This window comes from Mercenaria mercenaria, chromosome 9, assembly GCF_021730395.1.
Source record: "Mercenaria mercenaria strain notata chromosome 9, MADL_Memer_1, whole genome shotgun sequence".
Taxonomy (NCBI): Eukaryota; Metazoa; Mollusca; class Bivalvia; order Venerida; family Veneridae; genus Mercenaria; species Mercenaria mercenaria.
The window spans coordinates 22,448,224-22,474,964 of record NC_069369.1 but is presented as its reverse complement, the minus strand read 5'-3'; the positions used below and the strand labels follow the sequence as shown (position 1 = coordinate 22,474,964).

The 26,741-nt window shown below is 35.0% G+C and overlaps 1 protein-coding gene across 1 annotated transcript in view; it reads left to right on the top strand.

Moving 5' to 3' along the window:
• The window catches only part of LOC123546033 (dysferlin-like), a 121,674-nt gene that overhangs the window by 83,557 nt on the left and 11,376 nt on the right, over nucleotides 1-26,741 (top strand). The window contains exons 32-45 of the mRNA XM_053550454.1: nucleotides 5,780-5,883; nucleotides 6,212-6,243; nucleotides 7,915-7,990; nucleotides 8,462-8,588; nucleotides 14,044-14,151; nucleotides 15,890-16,015; nucleotides 17,681-17,836; nucleotides 19,115-19,206; nucleotides 20,777-20,947; nucleotides 23,366-23,511; nucleotides 24,531-24,670; nucleotides 24,849-24,937; nucleotides 25,434-25,577; nucleotides 25,846-25,936. Of these exons, the coding sequence (XP_053406429.1) occupies nucleotides 5,780-5,883; nucleotides 6,212-6,243; nucleotides 7,915-7,990; nucleotides 8,462-8,588; nucleotides 14,044-14,151; nucleotides 15,890-16,015; nucleotides 17,681-17,836; nucleotides 19,115-19,206; nucleotides 20,777-20,947; nucleotides 23,366-23,511; nucleotides 24,531-24,670; nucleotides 24,849-24,937; nucleotides 25,434-25,577; nucleotides 25,846-25,936 (1,602 nt within the window). The remainder of the gene's footprint in view (nucleotides 1-5,779; nucleotides 5,884-6,211; nucleotides 6,244-7,914; nucleotides 7,991-8,461; nucleotides 8,589-14,043; nucleotides 14,152-15,889; nucleotides 16,016-17,680; nucleotides 17,837-19,114; nucleotides 19,207-20,776; nucleotides 20,948-23,365; nucleotides 23,512-24,530; nucleotides 24,671-24,848; nucleotides 24,938-25,433; nucleotides 25,578-25,845; nucleotides 25,937-26,741) is intronic.

Below are 26,741 nucleotides of genomic sequence, written 5' to 3'. Positions count from 1 at the left end.
AACAAAATTTCTATTTCCTTCGTATATTCCCACACCAAAAGTCCCCCACTAAAATAATAATACCTAAGTTGCGCAACAGTACTATGTGTTTAATCAAGGGTTTCATAGGCAAAAATCAACAAAGTACAGTGACGTAGGGGTGTAAAAAATACCCCTTTGCCTTATCAAAATCAAACAATGTAATGGTTTTTAAACACTTTAGTGTAACAAATAAAACCCAAAATTTAAAACCCAAAAAAGGCCCTTTTTCCCAAGTAAAAAAATTTGGTATAAAAACAACAGGTTTTTTGCACTAAAAAAAGAGAGGTTTAAAAATTTTATGCAAAATAAACAAACTTGCTAAAAACACACAAAGTAAAAAAAAAATACTGTACGGGGATGTTTTACAGTACAATAATACAAAATAGGATCAATGGGGAAAGTAGGGCGGGCGCACAATTTAAAAGTGAGTAGGATAACTTCCTTTTTCAAGGGCGGTCATCTCAAAAACAGATATTGAAGCTTTAAATAGAGTGACACAAAAACCCCAAAAAAAAAATAAAAAAGGGAAAGAACTCACCCCAGAAACAAGTGTCGTAACAACTGTCATCAGTCTGTGACAAAAAAACTGGTTAGCTTTAAGCCCAAAGGATCTGGGTTTTTCTTGTCTGAGGTAAGACGTCATCTGAAAAAAGAATTTTTTTCAATTTTATGTGTAACAAAAAAACAAAACAAGAGGAATTTTACCCAAAATTTTTGCGGGAATTAAATGGGTGTTAAAAATGTTCGAAAGCTACTGTGTTGGTCGACCAATCCCATTTGAAAACCCTGTGAAGGAAAAGGGCCCTACCCGGGGGACAGTTTAAACCCTCAGAACAAATCAACACCCTTTAAATATTTACAAATTTATTTACAAAGATGATTATTAAAAAAGAATAGATATGAAAAAAAAAAAAAAAACCCGATTTTTAAGAAAGAAAAAAAAAAAAAAAGTTCAGTATCCCCTAGATACAAAAATTCTTAAAATTTCCCTTTTTTAAATTTCGTGACACAGGTCTTTAATGTAATTTGAACTTTAAAATTTGCAAAACAAAAAGCTTCTAAATTCAAAATACAAATCCCTTTAAAAAGTGAATCCCTTGATTTCCCTGTTGGGTCCCTATGGTGGGGGTGATTGCATCCCTTTAGCTGACTTCAGAGGAAAAAAACCAAAAAAAAAACCGTCTTTGCGGGTTTTTTCGGCACAAACCTTTGGGGCGAAGCTCTGCGCTGGGAATTTTCACACCCAGGCGAGTGAGACAAGTGAACCCCCGGGATTGTACTTCCCGGGGTTTTTTGACATCACCAGGAAAAAACGTTTTGGCGGGGAAGAAAGCTAAAAATATAAAAATATTTGGGAAGGGACCTTTGCAAAACAAATAAGGGGAGGGCATAAAAAATGTCCCTTTTGGGGACACCCTACCTCCGTTGGCTCCCATAAAAAAATAAGTGTACTTTTTTAAAAAAAATTTTTGTGCTTTCTAAGTTTTAGGTCACATGATTAAAATTTGTCACTAATTACTTCCATTATTACAAAGATTACTTACTTAAAAGACTAAAAGAAAGTGAAATGATATAAAAAAGTAATATGAAACTTAAGATAGGGACAATAAACGCAGCATTATTTACAACTAAAAAATTTAACAAAATTAAATAAAATCAAACGTTAAACATGTTGGATCCTATAATATCAAATGCATACACTACAAGGGAACATTAATTAGATTGCATAGCGGGCACAAAATTACAAATTTACAAAATATTTTAAATACGGGGTACAGACTTCCCATATAGATTTTACATAATAAACAATGCAGTAATGGCGTTCCAAAAATTTAACAAAAATGTTGACAAAATTTTTTTGAAACAAAGTACTTTTAAATATCATTTTACAAATTTCAGACAAATTTTACATCTAAAAACGAAACATTTAGTTCCTTTTTCGAAATAATTTACAAAAGTCTAAAAATTAATAAATCTCCTGACATACCGAAACTACAAAAAATATGCCAAAAAAGTAAATGTTACAGAACGTAAAGAACAAAAATTTCCCAAAAAAAAATCGAAATGCAAAAATCATACAAAAACTAACAAATAAATTTCTTACCTTGATCGAGCATAAATTTCTAGCAAGAAAAATTCAACATAATTCGTCTATAAAGTCGGAATGTGGTGTGCCAAGGCAATCTTTTCCGTCTTTTTAAAAGGGAAAATCCCCCGCCAAATACAAATTTCAGGGGATTCACGAAGCCGTGGACTCCGACTTTTTGTGTTTCCAGGGGATTCACGATATACCGGGGGAATCAACATTTTGGGCGCGGTTTTAAATTGAAAATTTGAGGCCCTTTAAATGGGTTTTTTGGGGAAAAAAACATAAATTACGAAGTTTATAAAATATAAATTTTCTTTTTACCAAACAAATTTAATGAAATTTCAAGGAAATTTAAATTTTTGAAAACAGAAAAAAATGGAGGTATTCATGCGGAAACTACTTTACCTCAATAACCAAAAAATTTACAAAAGATGATGCAATATCTGCATTTTCACTACAGATAAAATAAGGCCCGTATGTCAATTTGTGACATATGGGACTTTGTTTTTTTTTTTGTTACTATACTATATACATAGACACAATCTTGTGCGCACCATCTCTCCTCATCCCCTTGACACAATTTAATGAAACTTCACACAAGTGATCAGTAACAACAGTAGTTGTGCATGGGTATGTTAGGTTCTTTCAGAAAAAAAAATTGCAGAGTTATGGGACTTTGTTTTTTTGTTACTATACTATATACATAGACACAATCTTGTGCGCACCATCTCTCCTCATCCCTTGACACAATTTAATGAAACTTCACACAAGTGATCAGTAACAACAGTAGTTGTGCATGGGGCATGTTAGGTTCTTCCAGCGACAAAAATTGCAGAGTTATTGGACTTTGTTTCTTGTTAACATACTATGTACATACAGTCTGCATATGCAATCTTGTGCATGCCTAATCTACCAAACCCTTGCACACAATTTAATGAAACTTAACACAAGTGATCAGTACCAACCCTAGTTGTGCATGGTCCATGTTACATTCTTTTAGATAAATATTCTGCATAGTTATGGGACTTTGTTTTTTTGTTACTATACTGTAAACATACAGTCTATATACATACAGTCCACATAATTATGCAGTCTTGTGTGCGTCAAATTGCAATGTACTGTGTCAGTGCATGCGGGGGGTACATTCATCACCTTTAGTGATAGCTCTAGTTTTTGAGACAATGTAGTTTTTTGGGAGTATGAATCACTTGTAGTAATCGCTTTAGTTATTTTAGCTTCTGTAGCTGTTTTTATGCCCCTGAAGGGAGGCATATTAGTTTTCAGCTGTCCGTCCGTTAGTTCGTTCGTTCGTCGCAACGTTAACTTTTTGCATGAAGGCACTTTACTCGCGAACCACTGCACCCAGGACCTTTAAACTTCACATGCTGTTACTACTTGGTGGGTACACGACCCCTACTGACTTTGGGGTCACCAGGTCAAAGGTCAAGGTGCTGTGGGGGCATTTGTCACCATTAGTGACAGCTCTTGTTTATGATTATTTTCATGGTTTTCACAGATACACAAAATGTAAAAGATATTGCTTTGCCGCAGTTAATACATTCACAGAGGACATTTAGGGTGAAATGTTACACCTTATATATCAAGCATGGTATATTTAAGAATGGTTCAGTGTTTGAAGTAATATGTACAATATTTAGATTTTCATTTGACTGTTGAATGACTTCCCATTGACAGCAGTCCCATGTTTAGCTATTGTGATCACTTTACGTCTGCTCATTAACATTTCTGTCCATCACTCATAAATAGTAGTTGCTTTAAATAACATATTCCCTGGAACTACTGAGCCATTCCACATAAAATTGTATGGGTATGTTCGTTTGGTGATCATGTACCAAAGTTACTATACTGAAGCAGGTCTTCACAGAACTTTGGTGGTCATGGCAACAGAAAACGATAATAAAAATCACATTTGAAACCAGTTGTCAGATTTATAAATAATTTCACAAGAATGATTTTTTGGACACTGTTTACTCATTAAGCTAAGACAAACATCATGAAAAAATACGGCCACCATGGTTGAGAGTGAATAATAATATTAATTTTAATGTGTAAATCTATGGACAACTTAATTTGTAGTACCTTTACCTCTGAAATTGATGATCAGAATGAAAATAGCTAAAATTAAATTGAACCTTTAGTTAAACATGACAGTCATGTCTAAATGACATGTCAAATGTGAAAACTTACAAAATCCTTTGATCAGATTCCAAATACATTTTGTAGGAATAATTTTTTAGATGCTCTTCCAATACAGCTCAATACCCAGGCCTCCACTACATAGAGAGGGCAGTGTGCATGCATTGCTAGAACTAAAAATAAGACTTTGACTTTTTATCATTGAGCTGGGTGATTGTGGCAAATCTTCCGGCTTTGTTCAAAGAGTTTTGGAGCTCAGACTTAGTTCCAATATTAACTCACATTTCTCAGATGAACAATTTATGGCTAACTTGGCATGCATGTTTAAATTTGCATGCATTTTGATACTACTCTTTCATAATAGAAATTATGCTGGTTGGAGACCCAGAAATTCGGACGACCCAGAAAATCGAACAGTCGCGTAAACGCTTATTTTGGCGTAATTTTTTATCATTTCTTGACAAGTACATAGACGTTTGCATTATGTGCAACATCATCTGCAATAATTGCAAATCAGTAAGTTAAACTTCCAAAAATGGAATATTTACATTTGTTCACGAAATGTTGTGACAGCTCTCACAGGGGGAAGCTGCATGTGCTTTCAGTGCGCATGCACATACATGTTTTGATGCCCCAACATTATTCAAGGGGAACTCATCTACAATCTGCTAAATGCCGACGAGAAAATTGCGTGTTATAAAACAAGTATCAAAGTTTTCCCATTAATACCACAAGTTAAATGCGTTTAAACCATACTGTTTTACCTAAAAGTTTGTGTCATATGTAGGCCAGCTGGATTTTTCAAACTCTCAGCAGCATCAAACATTTACAGTTGAATGTAAACAAGGTTAACAATACTTAAAATGTCTTTTTATCATTAAAACCGACCTAAACGTGATTCTGCCAAACAGAAGTGATGATAATTAGTATTTTCCTACTGTCCGATTTCTGGGTCCTGCAACAGGCTGAAAACGTTAAATTTACGTACCCTCTTTCGGGCGTCAGGGACGTGTTCAGTTTATTTTTATATACAACAAACTTGTGTTTAGCGACACCGAAGAACTGAACTTTATTCAGGTATCATTTCATGAATCTTGAATTAAAAATTAAAGTATGACAGATGAAAAGGTTGTAAAATTGTCCGATTCTGTGTCAGCAACCAGTATTCTCCCTTCTTAATTATCTATTAGAGCCAGTGTAGTGGTGTCAGTACAATAAGATATTTTTTTCTTATATTCAGGTGTTTATTTTCTTCTGTTAACATATATTAATGGGAATATAAACTGTTTATTAGAAGTGAAGTATTTTACTAACATTAATTCCAGATTATTCTGAATTTTTAAAATACTGGCATGCACATTTTAACTGAACGTAGTTTACTAAAAGTTTAATGGGAGGCTTAATATAAGGAGAATGAGGTCTAACTATTATATTTGAATTGTAACATTTTAATAAACTCTTAAGTTTTCCAAGAATAAGTTGAACATATAGCACAGTATGTTTTATTTACAGATGAATGGAAAAGATTTGCCATTTATGCCACCGAAGAGAGGTGATCTGTTTACTGTACCAAATGGTATCCGACCTGTCATGCAGAGGACTGGTATAGAGGTAAGGTTGTTACATACTGGGAAATCACAAACGTTCATAGGAGACTGGTATTTGTGGGTTTCTTGGTTTCTGTGAACTTAAATCCCTACAAATGAACACAATTCTTATTCATTTTTTTCTGCAAAAATTGAAATCCACAAAATTTTATCCACATGAAAGAGCTGTTTTTTTGGCCCAAAAAAAAAAATCATGCTTGCAAAATTAAAATGATTTCACCGTACAACGGAAACTAACTTGGGGAAATTCTATAATTCATTTTGGGGTAAGACACTAAAAGAATTAGAAAAGGAATGACTTACAATTTCTGCTTGAATATATAGACTTATCTTACAGATGGATACTATCAATACATGGGCCACAAAGAAGTAAATTGCTGTAAAATATTTCAAAATGCAATGATTTCTGTCACTCTTTCATTGGTTTACATTTGATGGTTGGTCGTGAATGAGAAACTGAAAAGAGATGTACACAATTTTTTTCTTTTTTCTTCTTCCGGGACTGTTTTGGGGGGGGTAAGAAATATGAAGAAATAACCTGCATTGTCACATCTCCAAGCTTTGAGTTTGAGGCTCTGACTTTTGTCAGTCAGATATGTCAAAAATATAAGGGGAACCCAATTTTGGTACCCCTCTTTGTTCTTTATGGGGTAAGTAAAATTTCGTTATCTGTGCCAAAAACTTTTGCTTATTTTCCCATTATGTATTCCCCTTAAATTGTACAAGAGTTCATGCCCTTTTCACTCCAAAATTCCAAAAGCAAGAGACATTCCATAGATAAACTAAGTCAAAAAAACAAATGATTTAAAAAAAAAAAGAATTCCATATACTGTTAGCCAGTTTGTCTAAAAGACCTTGAAAAAAACTTTATATTACGTCGGGCTTGTATAATTGCGCAGAGGACTAATCAGATAAGCAATTTTATTTTAATAAATGTAAAACTTTAGTTTTCTTTGACTTATTTTCACAGAGAAGAAGTAATAGCAATTTCAATAACTGGAAATTTTGAAAAAAAATATACTATGTCTTTAAAAAAGTGTCAAAAAATAAAATTTTCTTTTATAAAAGTTTTTAAAAATTGAGCATTTTCAGTGTTATAAATTTTCGGGTTTGTTTAAAATTGTTTTTTTTGATTTGAAATGTTTCCTAAGGAAAAAACTGACTGCCACCGTAAACATCAATACGGGCCCAAAGCCAGTTTGGCGAAAGCCTCTGTTGGCCTTCATGTTTAAAACCCTTTAAAAAAATTCCAAATTGACCCTGTCATAAAAAGGGTTTTTGGATGACTTTTGACTCAGGTATGACATGTTTAGCAATGAGCTGTTCCTGAATAATAATTTTTTTTAAAGTAAAAGAACTTAGTTGATAAAAACAGCTACACACAGCAGACAAGAAACAATTTATTGAAATAATTGCCTCCAAATATTAATCATAGAATGATTGTAACTGTTGGAAAAGTTGTAGATAAAAATACTAGCCTAATTTCCAGATGGGGAAATAAAAATAATTTTTATTGGCCGTACACAAAAACAAATTTAGTTTCTTTCGCTCATGTTCAAAAGGGGAAGGTAACTTGACACCACTTTGGGGGTTTTCTTTTCAATGTTACAAAAAAGCTGATTTAAACTGAGTTGCAAGGGGAAAAACTTCGAAATTATTTCTCTGCAAAAAATTTTACAAAAGTTTTAAAAGTTCAAAAACACCGCCTCGATACCTATGGGAAGCATCCGCTTCGAGTGCGGGGGGTTGTGGTTCGATCCCCCCCCCGCGTCATACCAAAACGTGAAAAATGGTACCAGCTCCCTTCTTGGGGTCACATTAAAAGGGGCTGGCCTCTTCTCTCTCCCCCCGTGGGGGATGGGGTTTCCCTCGGAATGAGGTTCGAGAGTGGTTAATAAAGTTGTAAACTTTTTTTGCAATCAATCTAAAATAAATATGTAGAAAAAAAAGCGGTGAATCCTGTATTTTTGCTTAAAAAATCATCAAAGATAATTATCTGAAACAGTAAAATGTAAATTTTATGTGAATCTTCTGTCACAGGAGCCATTGTTGGAAATGGACCAGGTGGTGAACATGTTGTAGACATGCCAGCTGAAGGGGAACAGAGGGAAGGGAGGTCAGGGTATTATAGAAGGGTTTTAGCTTACACCAAAATTTGCAGCAACTATATTTCAAAAATTTAGAAACATCTGGGTTTTTAAAAGGATTTAGTAACTTAATTTTAAAGATACTTTTTATGTAAATAGCTCACATTTTTTACCAGAAATAAGGGGAACAAATTTTTCAACAGGACAGGGAGTAAATTGTTCAAATTGCGGCGAATTTTGATATTTGATTTTTTGATGCCAGGGGTAAAAATTGTAAAATGTTCCCCCACAACAAAATGCACTAATTTTTTGACAAAAAAAGGGTCTTTGAATTTTATACTAAACAAAAAATATTGTAGCAAGTAATGTTTTCATACCTTTTTTTTTATGAGATTCTTGGGGTTATCCTGGGGGACTGAATCTTTGTCAATAACTAAGATTTTTTGATCTTTCCAAATTTGTACAGAATTTCTTTTATTGTAATACCTAGTTTGGATTTGACAACAAACCAGTTTGGATGGAAAAGCTATTTTACAATTACAGAAAACAAAAAAAGTTAAATCAGCACAGAAATTAATAGCAAGAGAGTCTTGTGTAATTTCTATGGCAACTTTGATGAAGGAACAGGTGATATAAGATTTCTTTTTAACAAAAAGAATGCCATATTATATGTTTTGATATTTTTTGACAATTTTTTTTCCCTAAATTGCTCACTTTCTAGTAAGTATGTTATGACTTAAATATGTATGTTTGTTTATTTTAAAGGAGATGCCAGTTTGTAATGTGAATTTATTGCTGGCTTTTTGAATGAAATGAAACATATTTTTCAACCTTTTTTTGGTTGGAAATTTTGTGGTATATTTAATCCATTCATTCTTTTATCAGCATTAAGTTTGTGAACAGTTTTTATGCCCCCGAAGGGAGGCATATAGTTTTTGAACAGTCTGTCGGTCTGTCAGTCTGTCCGCAATTTTTGTGTCCGGTCCATATCTTTGTCATCGATGGATGGATTTTCAAATAACTTGGCATGAATGTGTACCACAGTAAGACGACGTGTCGCGCGCAAGACCCAGATCCGTAGCTCAAAGGTCAAGGTCACACTTAGACGTTAAAGGTCATTTTTCATGATAGTGCATTCGTGTCCGGTCCATATCTTTGTCATCCATAGATGGATTTTCAAATAACTTGGCATGAATGTGTGCCACTGTAAGACGACGTGTCGCGCGCAAGACTCAGGTCCGTAGCTCAAAGGTCAAGGTCACACTTAGACGTTAAAGGTCATTTTTCATGATAGTGCATTCGTGTCCGGTCCATATCTTTGTCATCCATAGATGGATTTTCAAATAACTTGGCATGAATGTGTGCCACTGTAAGACGACGTGTCGCGCGCAAGACTCAGGTCCGTAGCTCAAAGGTCAAGGTCACACTTAGACGTTAAAGGTCATTTTTCATGATAGTGCATTCGTGTCCGGTCCATATCTCTGTCATCCATGGATGGATTTTCAAATAACTTTGCATGAATGTGTACCACAGTAAGACAACGTGTCGCACGCAAGACCCAGGTCCGTAGCTCAAAGGTCAAGGTCACACTTAGACGTTAAAGGTCATATTTCATGATAGTGGATTGATGGGCGTGTCCGGTCCATATCTTCGTCATTCATGCATGGATTTTAAAATTATTGGGCATGAATGTGTACCACAGTAAGACGACGTGTCGCGCGCAAGACCCAGGTCCGTAGGTCAAAGGTCCTAAACTCTAACATCGGCCATATATAACTATTCATTCAAAGTGCCATCTGGGGCATATGTCATCCTATGGAGACAGCTCTTGCTAAACATCTTTTTGAGGTCAGATATTTTTGAAGTCAACATTTTTGCATGGATCAGTTACATTTAAAATTGCACGAGTTCTTGCACAGTTTTGTTATTTTATTTTTGTGGTGACCTAGTACTTATCTGAGGTATTATTTTTAGCTCATCAGAGCATGAAATGCTTATGGTGAGCTTTTACAATTGTCTGGAACTTTGAGAATGTTCCTGTCAGAAACTGCCAGCTTAATTTTAAAAAATCTCACCAGGATTCCTTCTTTTTTTTGTTGTTCTACTTCAGTAAAAATCATCTTGGGCAGGTTTGTTCATATATTGTGTAAAGTTTCATAGTCTGCTGTCCTGATTTCAAAAAAAAAAAAAAAATAGTGAAAAGTACCTTATTTGGAAACTCTCCACCAGGAGTTTTTAAGTTATTTTAATTCATCAAAAAACATGGCTGCCAGAGGGCATGTTCACTTTTCCTAATATATTTATTATAGAAAATTTAAACTGCTGTTTGGAAACTACTGCAACTGGCCTGATTTTAAATATTTTCACACTTTGTCAAATGTTCATTAGGTGGCCTTCTGCCAAGATTGTTCAAATTGTTGATTTTTTTTGTAATGGCTAGAGCTAAAAATGGAAATATCTTCAAACATTGTCTTCTTTAATCACTCGGATCTTTTGAATTAAACTCTATTTTCACAGAATTATTTTAGAGGACCCTTCATCAAACAGTTAAGTTTTTGAAATGTTTCACATCAAATGAATGTGAATGCCCACCCGCTTAGCACTGTAGGTAGAACGGAGAACAGGTTTGTACTGGTAGAGAATCCAGGAACACTGGTTAGGTGAACTGCCTGCCATTACATGACTGAAATACTGTTGAAAAACGGCGTTAAACCCCAAAAACACAAAACAAATGAATGTGAAAAACAGTTTTTAGAACAAATAAAAGGACCAGTTCTCTTTTCATTTTCAAAACCATACTAAGATGAATGTCTTTGGGATAGTGAGATGGATTTTCAGAAAATATGCTTCATTTGAAGCAAGTGTTTTCACTATGGGATGAACAGAAACATATATTAAACAGATAATGTGTATCAAGTAGAAAATATGTAAAAAAAAATCAGAAGTGTAATTTATTAACAGTCCTGCCTAGATAGTGTATTCATTGCATTGCATGTATAATTAACAGAAAGTGCATGTATATTTCTAGATGTTTGGCGATGTGACATATAGTTATCCCCAACAAGAACTCTCTAGTCTGAAACCATTCAAAAAGCCGTCCCGAGAGGTTCGTCTTTGCTGACTAGCTACGCAGTAACGCTCTATACTAACTAAATGCATGTACCTTAGTTTTAACAGGTCCCTTCTTTCTCTCTTCTAACTGAAAGCACCTAAAACTTTTTCACCGGTTATAAAGTGATAATTTTAGATCATTAACTTAAGTTATATCTGTCTGCTTTATTTCTTTGGGCTGCTTGCAAAATCATATATTCAGTGCCTTTAGACAAATTTAATGCCTCATATATTTGTAAATATTTATATAAATTTTCAATAATCATATACCTGTAGTAGCAAAGCTGTTTTTAGGACGAGACTGCTGTGAAACCCCTCCAAGAGAAAGTCTAGTTAATCAGTTTGAAATGTCTCAAAAAATGACCTTTGACTGCATGTGTCACAAATTAAACAAAAGTAGCATAGAGAAAATGCAATTATTTCCAGTGAGTGTGCTTTTCCAAAAACTTATTTTTTTTTCTTTTATGAAAAGATTGTAATAATAAAAGTAAATAAATAAAAAATCATAGATGTATGGATCAAAGGGTAATGCAGAGTTTGATCCTTGAGCATGATGAATATGTTCACTGTGACGATTGATAAAAGACATTGTGTCTGAAATTGTTCATCTTTCACTTGGCAGTTTCTTGTGGAGAACAGATTTGTACTGGTACAAACTCCAGGAACACTTGTTAGGTTAACTGCCTGCCATTACAGAAGGAGTTTTATGTTACTGAAGAGCTTAACCTAGGTAGGCAAAGTGGCTTTGCCCTTTTTATGAGACCTAGAGTTTAAAATGTTTTGTTTTCATAGCTTGCTTGCATAAACTGTGCTGAAACTGTGCCATAGTTACCTTGAGAATTTATTATATAAATTATGCCTTCTTTGTAGAAAACATGAAACACTTTACATACATGTCTCGGGTTTAATTTTCTGATTTTGGGGTGTTGGAGAACAATGGGTTCTGAAATGGGTTACTTTCTCCCTGGCTTATGGCTTTATCCCGCTATAATCCAGTTGAGGGATAATTAGTGATAAAAAAGTTTAAATTGATATAAAAGTTAAAGATATTCTTTCTTTCTGTTCCATGAAAATATGAAAAGAAAATACAATAAAGGTGTTATCTACTGTAAAAGCAGAAATTTTCGCGAAGGTTTAATTTTCACTATATTGGCGAGGCCCTGTATCTCGCGAAAATTAATCCTCGCGTAAATATTCATCATTAGTATAATTCAAATTCAAGTAGGATACCATTTTTACAATTTCGCGAATATTAAACCTCGCAAACAAACTCAGAATTTCAAATTCGCGAAATTTTGACCCAGCGAAAATATGTGCTTTTACAGTACTTTGCCATGCGTGGATCTATGGCTGCATTTGGTGTGCTTTGTACTTCTGAGAAATCTACCCTTACCTTTTATCTTTCATATTCAAGTGTTTGTTTTATCTTTCATTTAGTAACATACTGTAACATTTAATGTTAAACCAAACCTTTAATAACATGTCATATCACTAATTGTCACCTAACGGTTATCAGACTAGATAGAGTTCTGTTTGTGGTGTTAGACATACTGTTTTGCTTATTGATCAGATTTTTGCTACAGTCCAGTTCAAACTGACCATTCCGACAAAGGATATAGGCAGTAGATATAGCTGGAAAATGGGATGTTTTTGATTTATTTATTAAATAAATGTAATCTGTATCTGTTGTTTTGATAGAGCTACACTGTAACTTCCAGTGTAACCAGCACATAACTTATCCTGCATTTGTTGTATTACCCATTCTTTTTAAAATAACAAAGATTCGGCAAATAAGATGTTTTGGCGGATACCCCACACATTATGTGAGCAAAAGCGTATTTCATGTCAATGTGTATTTATTAAAGATAGGTGTCAATTTTATATTGTTGATATTTGTCCTTTAGAAAGTTAGCAGGTGAAAAGTAGTGTAACACTGCCTGTATCCAAAAGCAACATTATAACTTATTTCAGTTTTTACTTTTACAATGATCTTATAAATCCAGGAATAATATACTTAAGTTACCTTTACCACACAGGTCAGTTTGAATTGGAATGCAGTGTATAAGTGCAATACATTCTTCAGTGCGTATACAATGCTATATCAGCGATAGCTGAGGAATTTTCGTATTTTGTTTTTGTTTGAAATGATAAAAACTGATTATAAAAGTTCAGATATCATTGCAACATTTTTGTATGGTCCTTCTTAAAAGGACTAAGGTATTCAAGGAAGACTTTTCTTCTGACAAATACTGAATTATATTCCTCTTTTGAATGTATGTTACATAATATCAAACTTAATATAATATTATGTCAGTGGTTTAGGTTGAACTAAATATATTTGTCAGTGGTTTAAGTTGAGCTACATGTATTGTTAATGGTTTAGGTTAAACTAAACATATTATCAGTGGTTTACTTTGAATGAAACATAATTATTGTCAGTGGTTTAGACTAAATAAATATAGTCAATGGTTTAGTTTGATTTAAATATATTGTCAATTATTGATAAGTTGAACTAAGTATAAATCAGCAGTTAAGTTTGAACTAAACATATTTTAAATGGTTTAGTTTGATTTAAACTTGTTGTCAATGGTTTAGTTTGATTTAAACATGTTGTCAATGGTTTAGATTCATTTAAACATTATTATTATATAATTGTCAATGGTTTAGGTTGATTTAAACATATTGTCAATGGTTTAGGTTGAAGCAAATTCAGCAAAAAATACAGCATAAATATTATATTAATGCAGCAATCATAAAATGATAAAATTATTATGTTTTTAAATACAAGGTTAATTAATACAAAACATTGAACAAAAGCACCAGTCCTATGACAATTCCATGAAAATCACCAAGGCTTGTTTCTTCTTCAGAATGCTGTGTGCCACAAAGGGAAGGACTTTATTCTATGAAATTCCTCATTTTATCGAACAAAGTAGCTATTCATTAATGAAGATGTTTGTTTTAATTGCAGGAGGAGGTAGATTATGAGGACATAGACTGGTGGTCAAAATATTATGCCTCCATCGGAGATACAGAGAAATGTCAGAAATACCTCGACAAAGATCTCGACAAGATTGTTGTAAGAAAACTGTTTCATGTATTATGCTTATAAGGTGTTCTATAATGATGCAGGGCAATGTCTGACAGCATTTCTGCATATCATTATGATTAATTTTAACACCATTTTCCTGTTAAACAAACAAGACTTAAGACTGAAACTGTATGTTATTATTCAGTAAAGTCTTTTTTTTGTCCATCATAATTTTTATGTCAGCATCAAAGATCAAAGTGGCGTGTTAGAAAAGAAACCCAAGCAAAACAAGCAAATATTTGGTAGATTTTTGGATATATTGTTTCTTAAGCAATGTAAGGAAAGATTGATGATTCCTTTCAGCAAAATTGTAATATCATCTTTGTTTACTTTTTAGCCATTAAACTAACTCAGACCATGAGAATTTTTCAATGTCTACAATAAGCTTTATCTAATTTGTGCAACCAAATCTCACCATACAGCCACCAGAGCTGAATTTTTTTAAAAAGAATATATTATCACAATGCCTGAAAAATGTCATTCATTTTGCAAGCCTGGGCCCCCTAATTATGGCCCCTTCGAAGAAGGAGGGGGTATATTGTTTTGCAGATGTCTATCGTCAGTCGGTATGTCTGTCGGTATGTAGACAGTTTCTGGATGATCACTCAAAACCCTTGGGCCATCATGAAAGTTAATAGGGAGGTTGGTCATGACCAGCAGATGACCCCTAATAATTTTCAGATAAGTAGGTCAAAGGTCAAGGTCACAGTGACCTGGAACAGTTATACTGTTTCCGGACGATAACTTGAGAACGCTTGGGCCTAGTAGGTTGATCATGACTAGTAGGTCAAAGGTCAAGGTCACAGTGACCCGGAACAGTTAAACAATATCTGGATGATAACTTTAGAATGCTTGAGCCTAGGATCGCGAAACTTAAGAGGGAGGTTGATTATAACCAGCAGATGACCCCTATAGATTTTGAGGCCAGTAGGTCATAGGTCAAGGTCACAGTGACCTGGTACAGTTAAACCGTTTCTGGATGATAATTTGAGAATGCTTGAGCCTAGGATCAAGAAACTTGATAGGGAAGTTGATCATGACCAGCAAATGACCCCTATGGATTTTGAGATCAGAAGGTGAAAGGTCAAGGTCACAGTGACCGAAAACAGCTAAATGGTTTTCGGATGATAACTTGAGAACGCTTGGGCCTAGTATCACGAAGCTTAATAGGGAGGTTGATCATGACCAGCAGATGACCTCTATTGATTTTGAGGTCAGTAGGTCAAAGGTCAAGGTCACATGCATCAAGGGGGGCATTTCATGTTCTATCAGCTCTTGTTAATATCTTGGATTAAGATTGAAAATTTTGGCTTTTCCTATGGAAACATAGTCTAGATTGTCAAAGTATAATACTAGGTCCTGAAAATAGGTTTTATAATACAATTTATGTGCAATATGTCTTAGGTGCTGTTTAAGTCCATTTAGTAGTCTGATGTAATGTAAAGCAGTGAAAATATACTTACATACCATTCATACAGGAGTTGTCTTACCATGCTAAATTTCTATAATGGACTAGTCCATCTTCCAATTTGGACAGTACCGTTTATCATTTGAAGGGGTGTTTACTGAAAATTTACTGACTGAATAGCGAACAGTGCAGACCATGATCAGACTGCACAGATGTGCAGGCTGGTCTTGGTCTACACTGGTCGCAAAGGCAGAATCAATTGTGTTCAGCATGGTAAGGGTTAATACCTCTTCTTACATGACTTTTCTCCTGTTACAGGTATATGACTCTGAGCTAGAGAAGACAGAAGGTTTTGGAGACTTTGTTGATTTCTGTGAGACCTTTGACCTTGAGAGGGGCAAGGATGATGATGATGAGGAGTCAAACATGATTGGACAGTTCAAGGTCAGTCACAGGTTTATTATCAGATAAGTTCTCTCATTAGGTAGCTTTATTATATACCTTACTATAAATAGTAACATAAAAGCCATTGAAATCAACCATTTTGGTTGCTATTGATGGGTTCATAATGCACAACCCTGCTTCATGTGCCATAACTATAACGGCCATTGGTATCCTGAAAGTTGCTGCATTCTGACATTAACATCATCTTACAAGGTCATTATAGCAGGTGAAAGGGTGCTTTGTTGTTTTGATATCTGTTCTCAAATATTTATGACATTGTGGATGAAAAAAGCATTACAGTTGATACTTGTCAGTTCGAAAATATGAAAAATGAAAATACCAAGATAACAATGAAAAGAAAGTAGGTAATAAAAAGGTCAGTAAATGGTTTGTGTGTGCCTTCTAGCCATAATGGCTAAAGCTGTTAGGCAAAATGTGGCAATAAGTGTGCCATTGTGGTGAGAAGGCACAACCAATAAAATCTGTGAAAGATCTTTTGGAAGCATAGAATGCAACCAAGCCACATAATAGCAGACTCGGTTTGATCAAGTTTGTTCATGAGAGGTAATGAAATGTGCAGCACCCCTAATGCCACCTAAGCGGAATTCTATTATAGTAAAATTGAATGTTCTCCATGACCTCCGAGGACCAGAAAATATAACAGCCATATATCAACCTCTCTTTACGTCTTCAGTTAATAAGATGACCCCTTTTTGTCATAGTAAATTCTGTTAAAGTTTTGTGTGCAAATTACTATCAAGCTGTATCTCAGAAACACCTAGATTGTAGCAGATTGAATATTCACAGTAGGTTTCTCAGTAATCAAGCTTACCAAGTAAGATAACTTTTAGTGACATCAATCCAAATTGTGGCTTTTGTGTCCTAGAAGATTTGGTTAAAGTTTTGCATACAATTAACTGTCAAAGCTGCATGTCAGTAACAACTACATACCGGTAATTATATTTGATAGATACTTTACACGTTAGAGGTGGTTAATGTTTAAGTAAAGGAACTCTTGGTTGAAATCAATTCAAGTTGTTGCTCTTTTTAGCTCACCTGAGCACAAAGTGCTCAAGGTGAGCTATTGTGACCAGTCATTGTCCAGCGTCCGTCGTTGTCCAGCGTGCATCAACATTTGCCTTGTTAACACTCTAGAGGCCACAGTTGTGACGCAATCTTTATAAAACTTTGTCAGAATGTTTGTCTTGAAGATCTTTAGGTCAGGTTCAAAAATTGGGTCATGTGGGTCAAAAACTAGGTCAGTAGGCCAGATCAAAGGAAAATCTTGTTAACACTCTAGAGGCCACAGTTTAAGTTTGAAACTCATGAGAATTGGTCAGAATGTTTGTCTTGATGACCTCTAGATTAAGTTTGAATCTGGGTCATGTGGGGTAAAAAACTAGGCCATTCGATCAAATCAATGTAAAAGTTTGTTAACACTCTAGAGGCCACATTTATGACCCTATGACCAGGGTATAAGCATTTTATTGGATGATAATTGCCAGGCAGCTTATGTAATCTCCTTCAGGAGTGTTGGGGGAGCAAAATAAGTTGGTGAGTAAAAATGACCTTAATAGGATGAGCTATAGGAGAAGTTGCCATATCTTTGAAATTAAATTTAGTACAAACTTTCATGCTTATCAGTGAATTGTGTTTTTATTTCAGGGTCTGTTTAAAGTATACCCACTTCCATCTGACCCGAATGAAGAAGTTCCAGTTAAAGTTCTTGGCAATGTACCATCTAGTGAACCAGAGGAATGCATTGTTAGAGTATACTGTATCAAAGCCATAGATCTGCAGCCAAATGACCCAACTGGACTGGTAAGTACTGTGATAACAAACACAGGAAGTTACAGTTTAGGCTGACTGTGAGTCTCACAGAAGAGGTTTTAGATTCTTTAACCCTTAGCCTGCTGCAGGCGAATTTAACAGCCTTTGCAAACAGCTTGGAACCAGATCAGACGCCAATTAAATCGGCGTCTGATCAGGTTCCAAGCTGTTTGCTACTCTCACAATATTTCTTCCAATTTTGGAGCAAATTGAATGAACTTTACAATTTTAGCAGACGACATTTCCAGCAGACGACAATTTATCTAGCATGCTAAAGGTTAATTGAAGATTGTTTTCTAACTTTGCTCTTGGCTTTTGTTCATACCTCTGTCAAATATTGACATACTTCAATTAAAACTAGACACACTATTCAATGATTGTCTTATGTAATAAAACAGTTTGATATGAATTCATCAAGCAGTGACAGTTACCATTGCAACTTAACAGAGTTGTAATGTGATTGTGTAATAATATGAATTATATCAGTTCTTCACATTTTAAGTCTATTGCTGTCATTAGGGATTTACAGACTATGTGACTTGATTTTTATCTATCTATCTATCTTTGAATAGTGTTTAACTCCCCTTTTGAGTATAATTAACAGAAGCGCAGTCAGTGCAAGAGAAATATTTTAAGGCATATCCTATTTTAACTGTTATTGTTAATATATTTATGTCAGATTGTTATTGTTGTTAGGTTTTATTAAATTTAAATATTCATTATACATTGTGGCCAATTTTCCTTGAAAACTTTTGTTCATATTTGACAAGAGATATGAAAAATAAAAACTAGTTTGGAGTTAGAAAAGTATATTTTAAAGTGCTTCATGTTGATTTTGAATGTCACTGAGTGCATTTCAAATCAAAATATTTCTACATATTAACATTGTATTTCTCTATGTTTACATTTTATTTCTCTATGAATGAATATATCTAAAGCTTTTCATTAGTTGTAAAAATATAGAAAGGAGATTTTGTCCACCAAAGTAAAATTTGCTTTGAGATTTTGTATTTTAAGGAATTCTACTTTCTGGAATTATTCATTTTGTCAGGCAAGTGCAGTGAATATGCGCTTCTTCTCCAATATTTGCACTTAGATAATGATATTATGTTTTGTTTGTTTAAGATGCATCTTGCCATCTACATTTGCTAGATTGACTATTTTACAATGAAGATGATTCCTAGTATGAAATTTTCAGATTTTACCAAAAGATGTAGTCTCTAATTAAGTGAAGACTAGTTTTATAAGCAAATATTGACAACATTTCAGGCTGATCCCTACATTCAGATCAAGTTAGGAAAGAAGAGTGTAGATAGTAGAGACAACTATATCCCTAACTCAATCAATCCCGTTTTTGGAATGTAAGTAATTTTATTTTGACATGAAAATGTATAGAAAAAGTAAAAATAAAATGCAGTGTAAGAGCTAAAATGATCAACTTCAAATATAATAAGGTATGGCTGGCAATTCTTAAAACTGATCTTATTTTTTACGCTCCTGTTCAAGAAGAGGGGTATATAGTTTTGCTCATGTTTGCCAGTCTGTTGCCAGTCTGTTGGCAGGTTCTGATAAATAGCTAAAGAATGCTTAAGCCTACAGTAGTAAATCTTCATGCCATAATTGCCATTGGTCAGTAAATGATGCTTATTGCTTTTTATGTCAAAGGTCAAGGTTACAGTAACCTTGAGACTGAAAACAGTCTCTGATCACTAGCTGGAAAACACTTAGGCCTATGGTAGTGAAGCCAAGTATGATTGTGTTTGGTCACTAGATGACACCAATTGATTTTAAAAATGATTTACAATCAGTACTTGGAGAATGTTTTGACCTATGATAGTCATATTTCATAGCATGATTGTCTGTGGTCAGTAGATTATCTATATATTGTTTTGAGGGTTAAGTATGTCAGAGGTCAAGGTCACAGCGCTGTTAAGACTATATGGTACTTGTTTGATAGCATGATAATGCTAGGACCTAAGCCATCATATTTAATAAAATTATTGTCTATGGACGGCAGATGACCTCAGTAGTCAGGAAGTCAAACGTCAAGATCACAGTGAGACTAAAAGTGATTTATGTCTATGAATCAAGAATGCTTGTTTATTTGGAACCCTCATCAGCACATTGACATTTCCTGACAATATCAAAAAAATCAGATATCACTATTAAACCTTAGCCTGCTGGCGGCAAGTGATTCTGCCTTTACGACCAGTGCAGACCAAGATCAGCCTGCATGTCCATGCAGTCTGATCTTGGTCTGCACTGTTTGCAATTCAGTCAGTATCTTTTTGGTAAACACCCCTTTTAACAGTTAATGATACTGTCCAAATTGAAAGATGGACAAGTTCATTATAGTAATTTAGCAGGGTAAGGGTTAAACCACATTCAACAACTTAGTATCTATATTAGGATAGTAAAACATTGGGCTCAGTATCAATATTAAAGCTTTGTTGAGCATATTGGTTATTTAGCTCAGAGGTAGGAGGGGATCAAACATTTGAGTTTTATAGATTTTATCTTAACATTTAAGCTAACACGAATGTGCAGGCAGATCTTGGTCTGCACTGGCAGCAAAGGCAGAATCACTAAGTCTTGCCGCCAGCAGGCTAAAGGTAAAGAACTAGAAAATGTATATGCATTATACACAGTTGCCAGGCCTGCAGTGTTTACTTATCATAATGCCAGTACCCTATATAAATGACAGACAAAAATAATATTCTGGAGAATGATGTTTTAAAGTCAGTTACTGCGAAACGTTTTGATAGATGGCAAAAATTTTCAGTAAAAAATTATAAACATGCTTGATTTGATCTGCTTTTGTAAAATTCAATATGGGTAAAAAATGTGGTTCAATGTTTAGTGTGAAATGTTACAAAAAGGATTTTTTTCCTTTTCATAGAATTAAAGTATACCATACTTGTTTCATTTCAGAATGTTTGAAATGACGACTGTGTTACCGGTGTTTAAGGATCTTACTATCAAGGTGATGGACTATGATCTAGTGAGCAGTGATGATCTGATTGGAGAAACTAAGATAGATCTGGAAAATAGAATGTTGTCCAGGCACAGAGCCAGCTGTGGTATTCCAAAATCTTACTATGTGTGAGTGTCTGCTGTAGATATGATTTACCATTTTTATTTTATTTCAGTTTTTTATACCCCTGAAGGGAGGCATATTAGTTTTCAACTGTCCATCCATTCGTTAGTTCGTTCGTCACAACATTAACTTTTTGCATGAAGGCACTTTACTCGCGAACCACTGCACCCAGGACCTTCAAACTTCACATGCTGATAGTACTTGCTGAGTACACGACCCTACTGACTTTGGGGTCACCAGGTCAAAGGTCAAGGTCACCAGGTCAAAGTCAAGGCGCTGCGGGGGCATTTGTCACCAGTAGTGACAGCTCTTGTTTTAACTTATGTTACAGCACACTATTTGACGCAAAGAGGGTTTGAAAATTAAAAAATGTAAGAAAAAAGGCTTAATATCACATGAATTGCTCAAGTGAGACTGGGTGCTTGAACCATCAGTGCTCAAGTGGGATAGAGTGCTTGAACCATTGGTGCTCAAGGGAGACTCGGTGCTTGAACCATCGGTGCTCAAGTGAGACCGGGTGCCTGAACCATCTGTGCTTAGGTGAGACAGGGTGCTTGAACCATCAATGCTCATGTGAGAATGGGTGCTTGAACCATTGGTGCTCAAGTGAAGCTGGGTGCTTGAACCTTCGGTGCTCAAGTGAGGCTGGGTGCCTGAACCATCGGTGCTCATCTCAAATGAGGCCGGGTGCTTGAACCTTCGGTGCTCAAGTGAGGCCGGGTGCCTGAACCATCGGTGCTCAAGTGAGACCGTGTGCTTGAATCATCAGTTCTCAAGGGAGACTGGGTGCTTGAACCTTCGGTGCTCAAGTGAGACTGGGTGCTTGAACCTTCTGTGCTCAAGGGAGACTGGGTGCCTGAACCACCGTTGCTCAAGTGAGACCAGGTGCTTGAACCTTCGGTGCTCAAGGGAGATTGGGTGCCTGAACCATCGTTGCTCAAGTGAGACTTGGTGCCTGAACTGTCTGATGGTTCAAAAACTCATTTGCACCCCCATGGTGAGTCTTGGCCCCTAGGTTTCTTGACCTTGACCTTGAAGAAATTAGCATTTCTTAAATATTTTTGACACCTTTGAAAATTCACAAAAACAACAACTTTTCAAAAACCATTAAATATATAAGGTGAGTATAAAAAAAACCAAGCACGAGTCCAATTGCCCTTTGGCAAGACACTTTCTGGCGGTGGCCTTATTATTGTTTTTTGCCCCTGGGCATTTAGCGATTGAACTGTTTGTTTAACCGTTTGTCCATCCATCTGTACAAACCAGATTGCCTACAGCCCACTTTAATGACCCAATTTAGTCTATACTCACCCTCAACAATCCTTGTGGCAAGACCTACTAATTGACCTATATATAAATGACCTTAACTCTCGTATGACCTTCACCTTAAAACTTAAAACTCTAAAAAACAACATTTTTGGTCCTAGAGCCCACATAAAGGACCCAATTTAGTTCATACTCACTCTCAACAAACCTTGAGACAAGACCTACAAACTGACCTATATATAGGTGATTTTAACCCTCATATGATCTTCACCCTTAAACTTAAAACCTCAAATAACATCTTTGGTAGAGGCACAATTTTGCATTTTGAAAATGCAGCTCCTTGTTTATACAACAGTTTTGATTTATTTATATATCAAATACTATCATAATAATTTTACACGATAGAGTTACCGTTCGTTATCTCGCGTGAAGTTGTTTGTGACGAGAACTTACTTGTTTACAAACAATGGCGGATGAAAAACATAAAAAAGAACTGTTTTGTCATTAGAACAGCGTGTTAATGCACTTGAATTGCTCGATTGGGGAAAACCAGCGTATAAAGGCGGTGAAGAATTCGGAGTCGGTGCATAAATTAACAATGTTCCTGGTGAAACAAAAAGATGGCGGTATTTAACAGGAAACGACGAAGAAAACACGGATTAAAGATGCAGTCAATAAACGGATAAATGTCAATGAACCATTAATACACAAAAATATAAATATCATAAACCTCAGTGTGTAAAATAGTTCTAATGGAACATTTATATTTTACTGCTCCCCTTTATTTTCTCGCCTGATCATGAGCTTATATTTGTTTTATCAACATCATACGAATGATGCAAATTATTTGAAATTTATATTTTATCAATATGCAATTAAAGAAATAGAATTTAATCATTTTTCACGCATACCTTAAAAGAGGTCTATATATAAGTATCCGATATACATGTACTTTAACTGGAAAAATATATGAAACCAACGTCATCCAGTTAAGTGAGACTGTTTTAAGAGACTCCCTGTCATATGTGACCTTTTCTGCAGCTTCCCAAAGTCGGTCTCTTAAAACAGTCTCGACTGTACTCCTAATAAAGTATTTCGAGTAAAATGAATGAGTAGTATTTTGGTAATCTTCTTTCATTGTCATTGAAATATTTTAGAGAGGGGCCTAACAAATGGAGAGATGCAAAGAAACCTAAAGAAATTCTTGAAGACTTATGTAGTAACAGAAGCATGGCTCCACCCATGTTCTATGGAAATAATAGTGCCAAGGTTGGAAGAAAAGTCTACAAACTATCGGAATTTGGTACGTATTATAATCATTAAAATTTTCCTGTTGGGTTCAGTTATACAACAAGTGCTGTTTATACTCTGCCTCTTGATATAGTAAAACATTAACCTTAGAATCATTTACTATCAGAGAATATAGCAATGCATACAACTTTTTTTAATTATTTATATTTTTTGCACACAAGTTAAATAACTTGTAGTAAAACCAAACAATTTGTAAATATTAACACTCCCTTACCATATTAGTTCATTTTACTTGTGTTTATTCATGCAAACCAGTTTGTATCAGTGTGTGTTTTTACAATGACCACTTTCAGCAAGGAGGGGATGATAATGATTCTATTGGTAGACTATTTGGTTATCTATCAGTGACTGAAGACAGCTTTGAACTTCGTTTGTCAAATTTCATAGAATGATAGCATTTGTTCAGCATATGACCCCTGTTGCATTTGGGTTAGTGCAACAAAGCTCATTGTCACAGTGACCTCGGGACTGAGAACTTGTTATATGCCCGGTGTCCATCTGTCTGTCTGTTAGCAATTTCGTGTCCGCTCTGTAACTCATGAACCCCTTGAAGGATTTCAAAGAAACTTGACACAAATGTTCACCACATCGAGACGACATGCGAGCGCATGGATGGTTCGCTTCAATATCAAGGTCACAGGGGTCAATAGTCATATGAGTGTGTTTCGTGTCCGCTCTTGTAACTCTTGACCCCCTTGAAGGATTTCAAAGAAACTTGTCACAAATAGTCACCACATCAAGACGATATGCAGAGCGCATGTTCTGGATGGCTAGCTACAAGGCCAAGGTCACACTTAGGGGTCAAAGGTCATACCTTCAGGCATATATTGCTCCGCATTGCGGTGCTCTTGTTAAGTTCAATCTTGTGCTGACAACTATCGGAGTTCATATATAAAATTGTTTGTTGTAGGTTCCCCTGTTGTACTTCTCTGAAAACAGCAGATGATTGCAGCCAGGATGTTGCAGAGTTAAATAAAACTTAAATGTATTTGTCCTTTATTCATTTTACAGAGGCTGGGAAGGTGATTTCTGTAGATCATGGTCCAGCAGACCAGAGACTAGCCCTACATATTCTCAATACATTTGATGTAGTTAAAGAACATGTGGAAACTAGGCCTATATACAATCCACTTCAGCCCAATATTGAACAGGTAATATAAATTACTATCTCTACTTGATATATTTAATCTAAAGGGGGATGTGACCTCTTTTTCTGTATATTTCAGTATAAAGTTTATTAAATACATATTTTATACTGTAGATTGGAAGAGCCATGTAATGTCAGGCTTTGATATTTAGTTTTAAGTTCTAGACATTTATACTTAACAGGGCAAGTTGATGATGTGGGTGGATGTATTCCCGAAATCTCTCGGAGAACCTGGCCCACCATTTGATATCAAAGCCAGAAAACCAAAAGAGTAAGTTTCCTTCCTAACTAATGTCTTCCTGTTTTAAAGGTCCAATACCACACTGTTATGCAGTATCTTGTGGCATAATTAAGCTCAGAAGAGGTTAAATTGTAGCATGTATAATAATGCTACAATAAGGTGGCTAATAAAATAATAATTGAATAATGCATGGAGGAGCACTTGAGTTCTTCCGCCACCATCAAAAGCTGGAACATCACCATATGACCTATAATTGTGCTGTTGTGATGTTAACCTTTACCCTGCTAAATTTCTAAAATGGACTGGTCCATCATTCAGTTTGGGCAGTCCCATTTATTATTCAAAGGGGTGATCACTGAACATTTACTGACTGAATAGCGAACAGATCAGACCATGATCAGACTGCACGGATGTGCAGGCTGATCTTTGTCTGCACTGGTCGCAAAGGCAAAATCACTTGCGGCCCGCAGGTTTAAAGTTAACCATGATCACTGTTATATGTTTTAGTTTATGATTTTTATTTTAGATATGTATTGAGAACAGTGATTTACAACACTGTGGATGTGATACTAGATGAAACGTCCATCACCGGGGAGAAGATGAGTGATATATATGTATCTGGCTGGCTTCAAGGGGCTGATGAAAAACAGAAAACCGATATACACTACAGGTAAGTGGATCATAATTGACGCCCATTGTAGTTAATTACGTGTACTCTTTCTGTTTTGATACCATCTGTTATATCATGCAGATATTTCAGTTAATTGTAAAAGACTGTCTTCGATAATATCAATTTGTAATTTTTTGTATTTGATAAGAATTTTTGACTGCTTTGAAAATTTTAATATTGTGAACAAAACTTAATACATAGATTATGAATTCATTTAAATGTTTCTTGAAAGTGGCCAGAAGATGTTAATTTTGTTCTATTGATTTAGGTCACTAAATGGAGAAGGAAACTTTAACTGGAGATTTGTTTTCCCATTCGAATTCATGCCAGCTGAAAACTGTATGGTTGTGAAGAAAAAGGTAAGATAACTGGTGTTATTTTATTAAACTGAAACCTTGTTCAAGATGTTAATATAAGTGGGAAATGTGCATCATCCTTTGTCCATCCTTAATGTCATCATTTAAACAACTTCTTCTCACGAACAGCTTTATAGATCTTCACCAAACTTACATTTAAAGCATCCTTGCATGTCTCTTGTGGTTTTGCTCCGTTGCACAAAATGGTTATAGAGATATACTCTTTAAAAAAGTTCTCATGAAAAAGTTGATGGTACTTCACCTGTATAATCCTTACATGGACCTCCTTAGATTTTTAAACTTGATCAGTTTTAATTCTGGTGAGCGATTTAAGGCCAACACTGCTATTTTGATAAATTAAATTATAAAATGTACATCATTACATTCTGCTATTGAATTTTGAGGTGCTGTTGAACTGTGCATATATGAGAGTAATAGTAATGCAAAGTTTTCATGATACATGGAAGTTTTTGGCAAAGTGATTACAGTTTCTGTAATTGATATCTCTTGCCTAATAAAGGTATAGATCTGGGGTATCATAGCCATTTCACATGCTTCTTTAGGACAGAGGCTCTTTACAGGTGTCTCCTATGTAAGTAATATTATTAGAAGGTGCAACTGTATCTTTCTTCACCAGTAAAGTTTGAGCATTGCTGTATAACCTCGGGTGTCAGACCTGAAACAACATACCAATTTGTTAACAATATCAGATAAGCAGATCAGCTGTACAAATATATTTTTAGAAGTTTTTTTTCTATGTTAAGTACCACTCTTTCCAACAATAGACCATCTAACCTTTATCATTTTA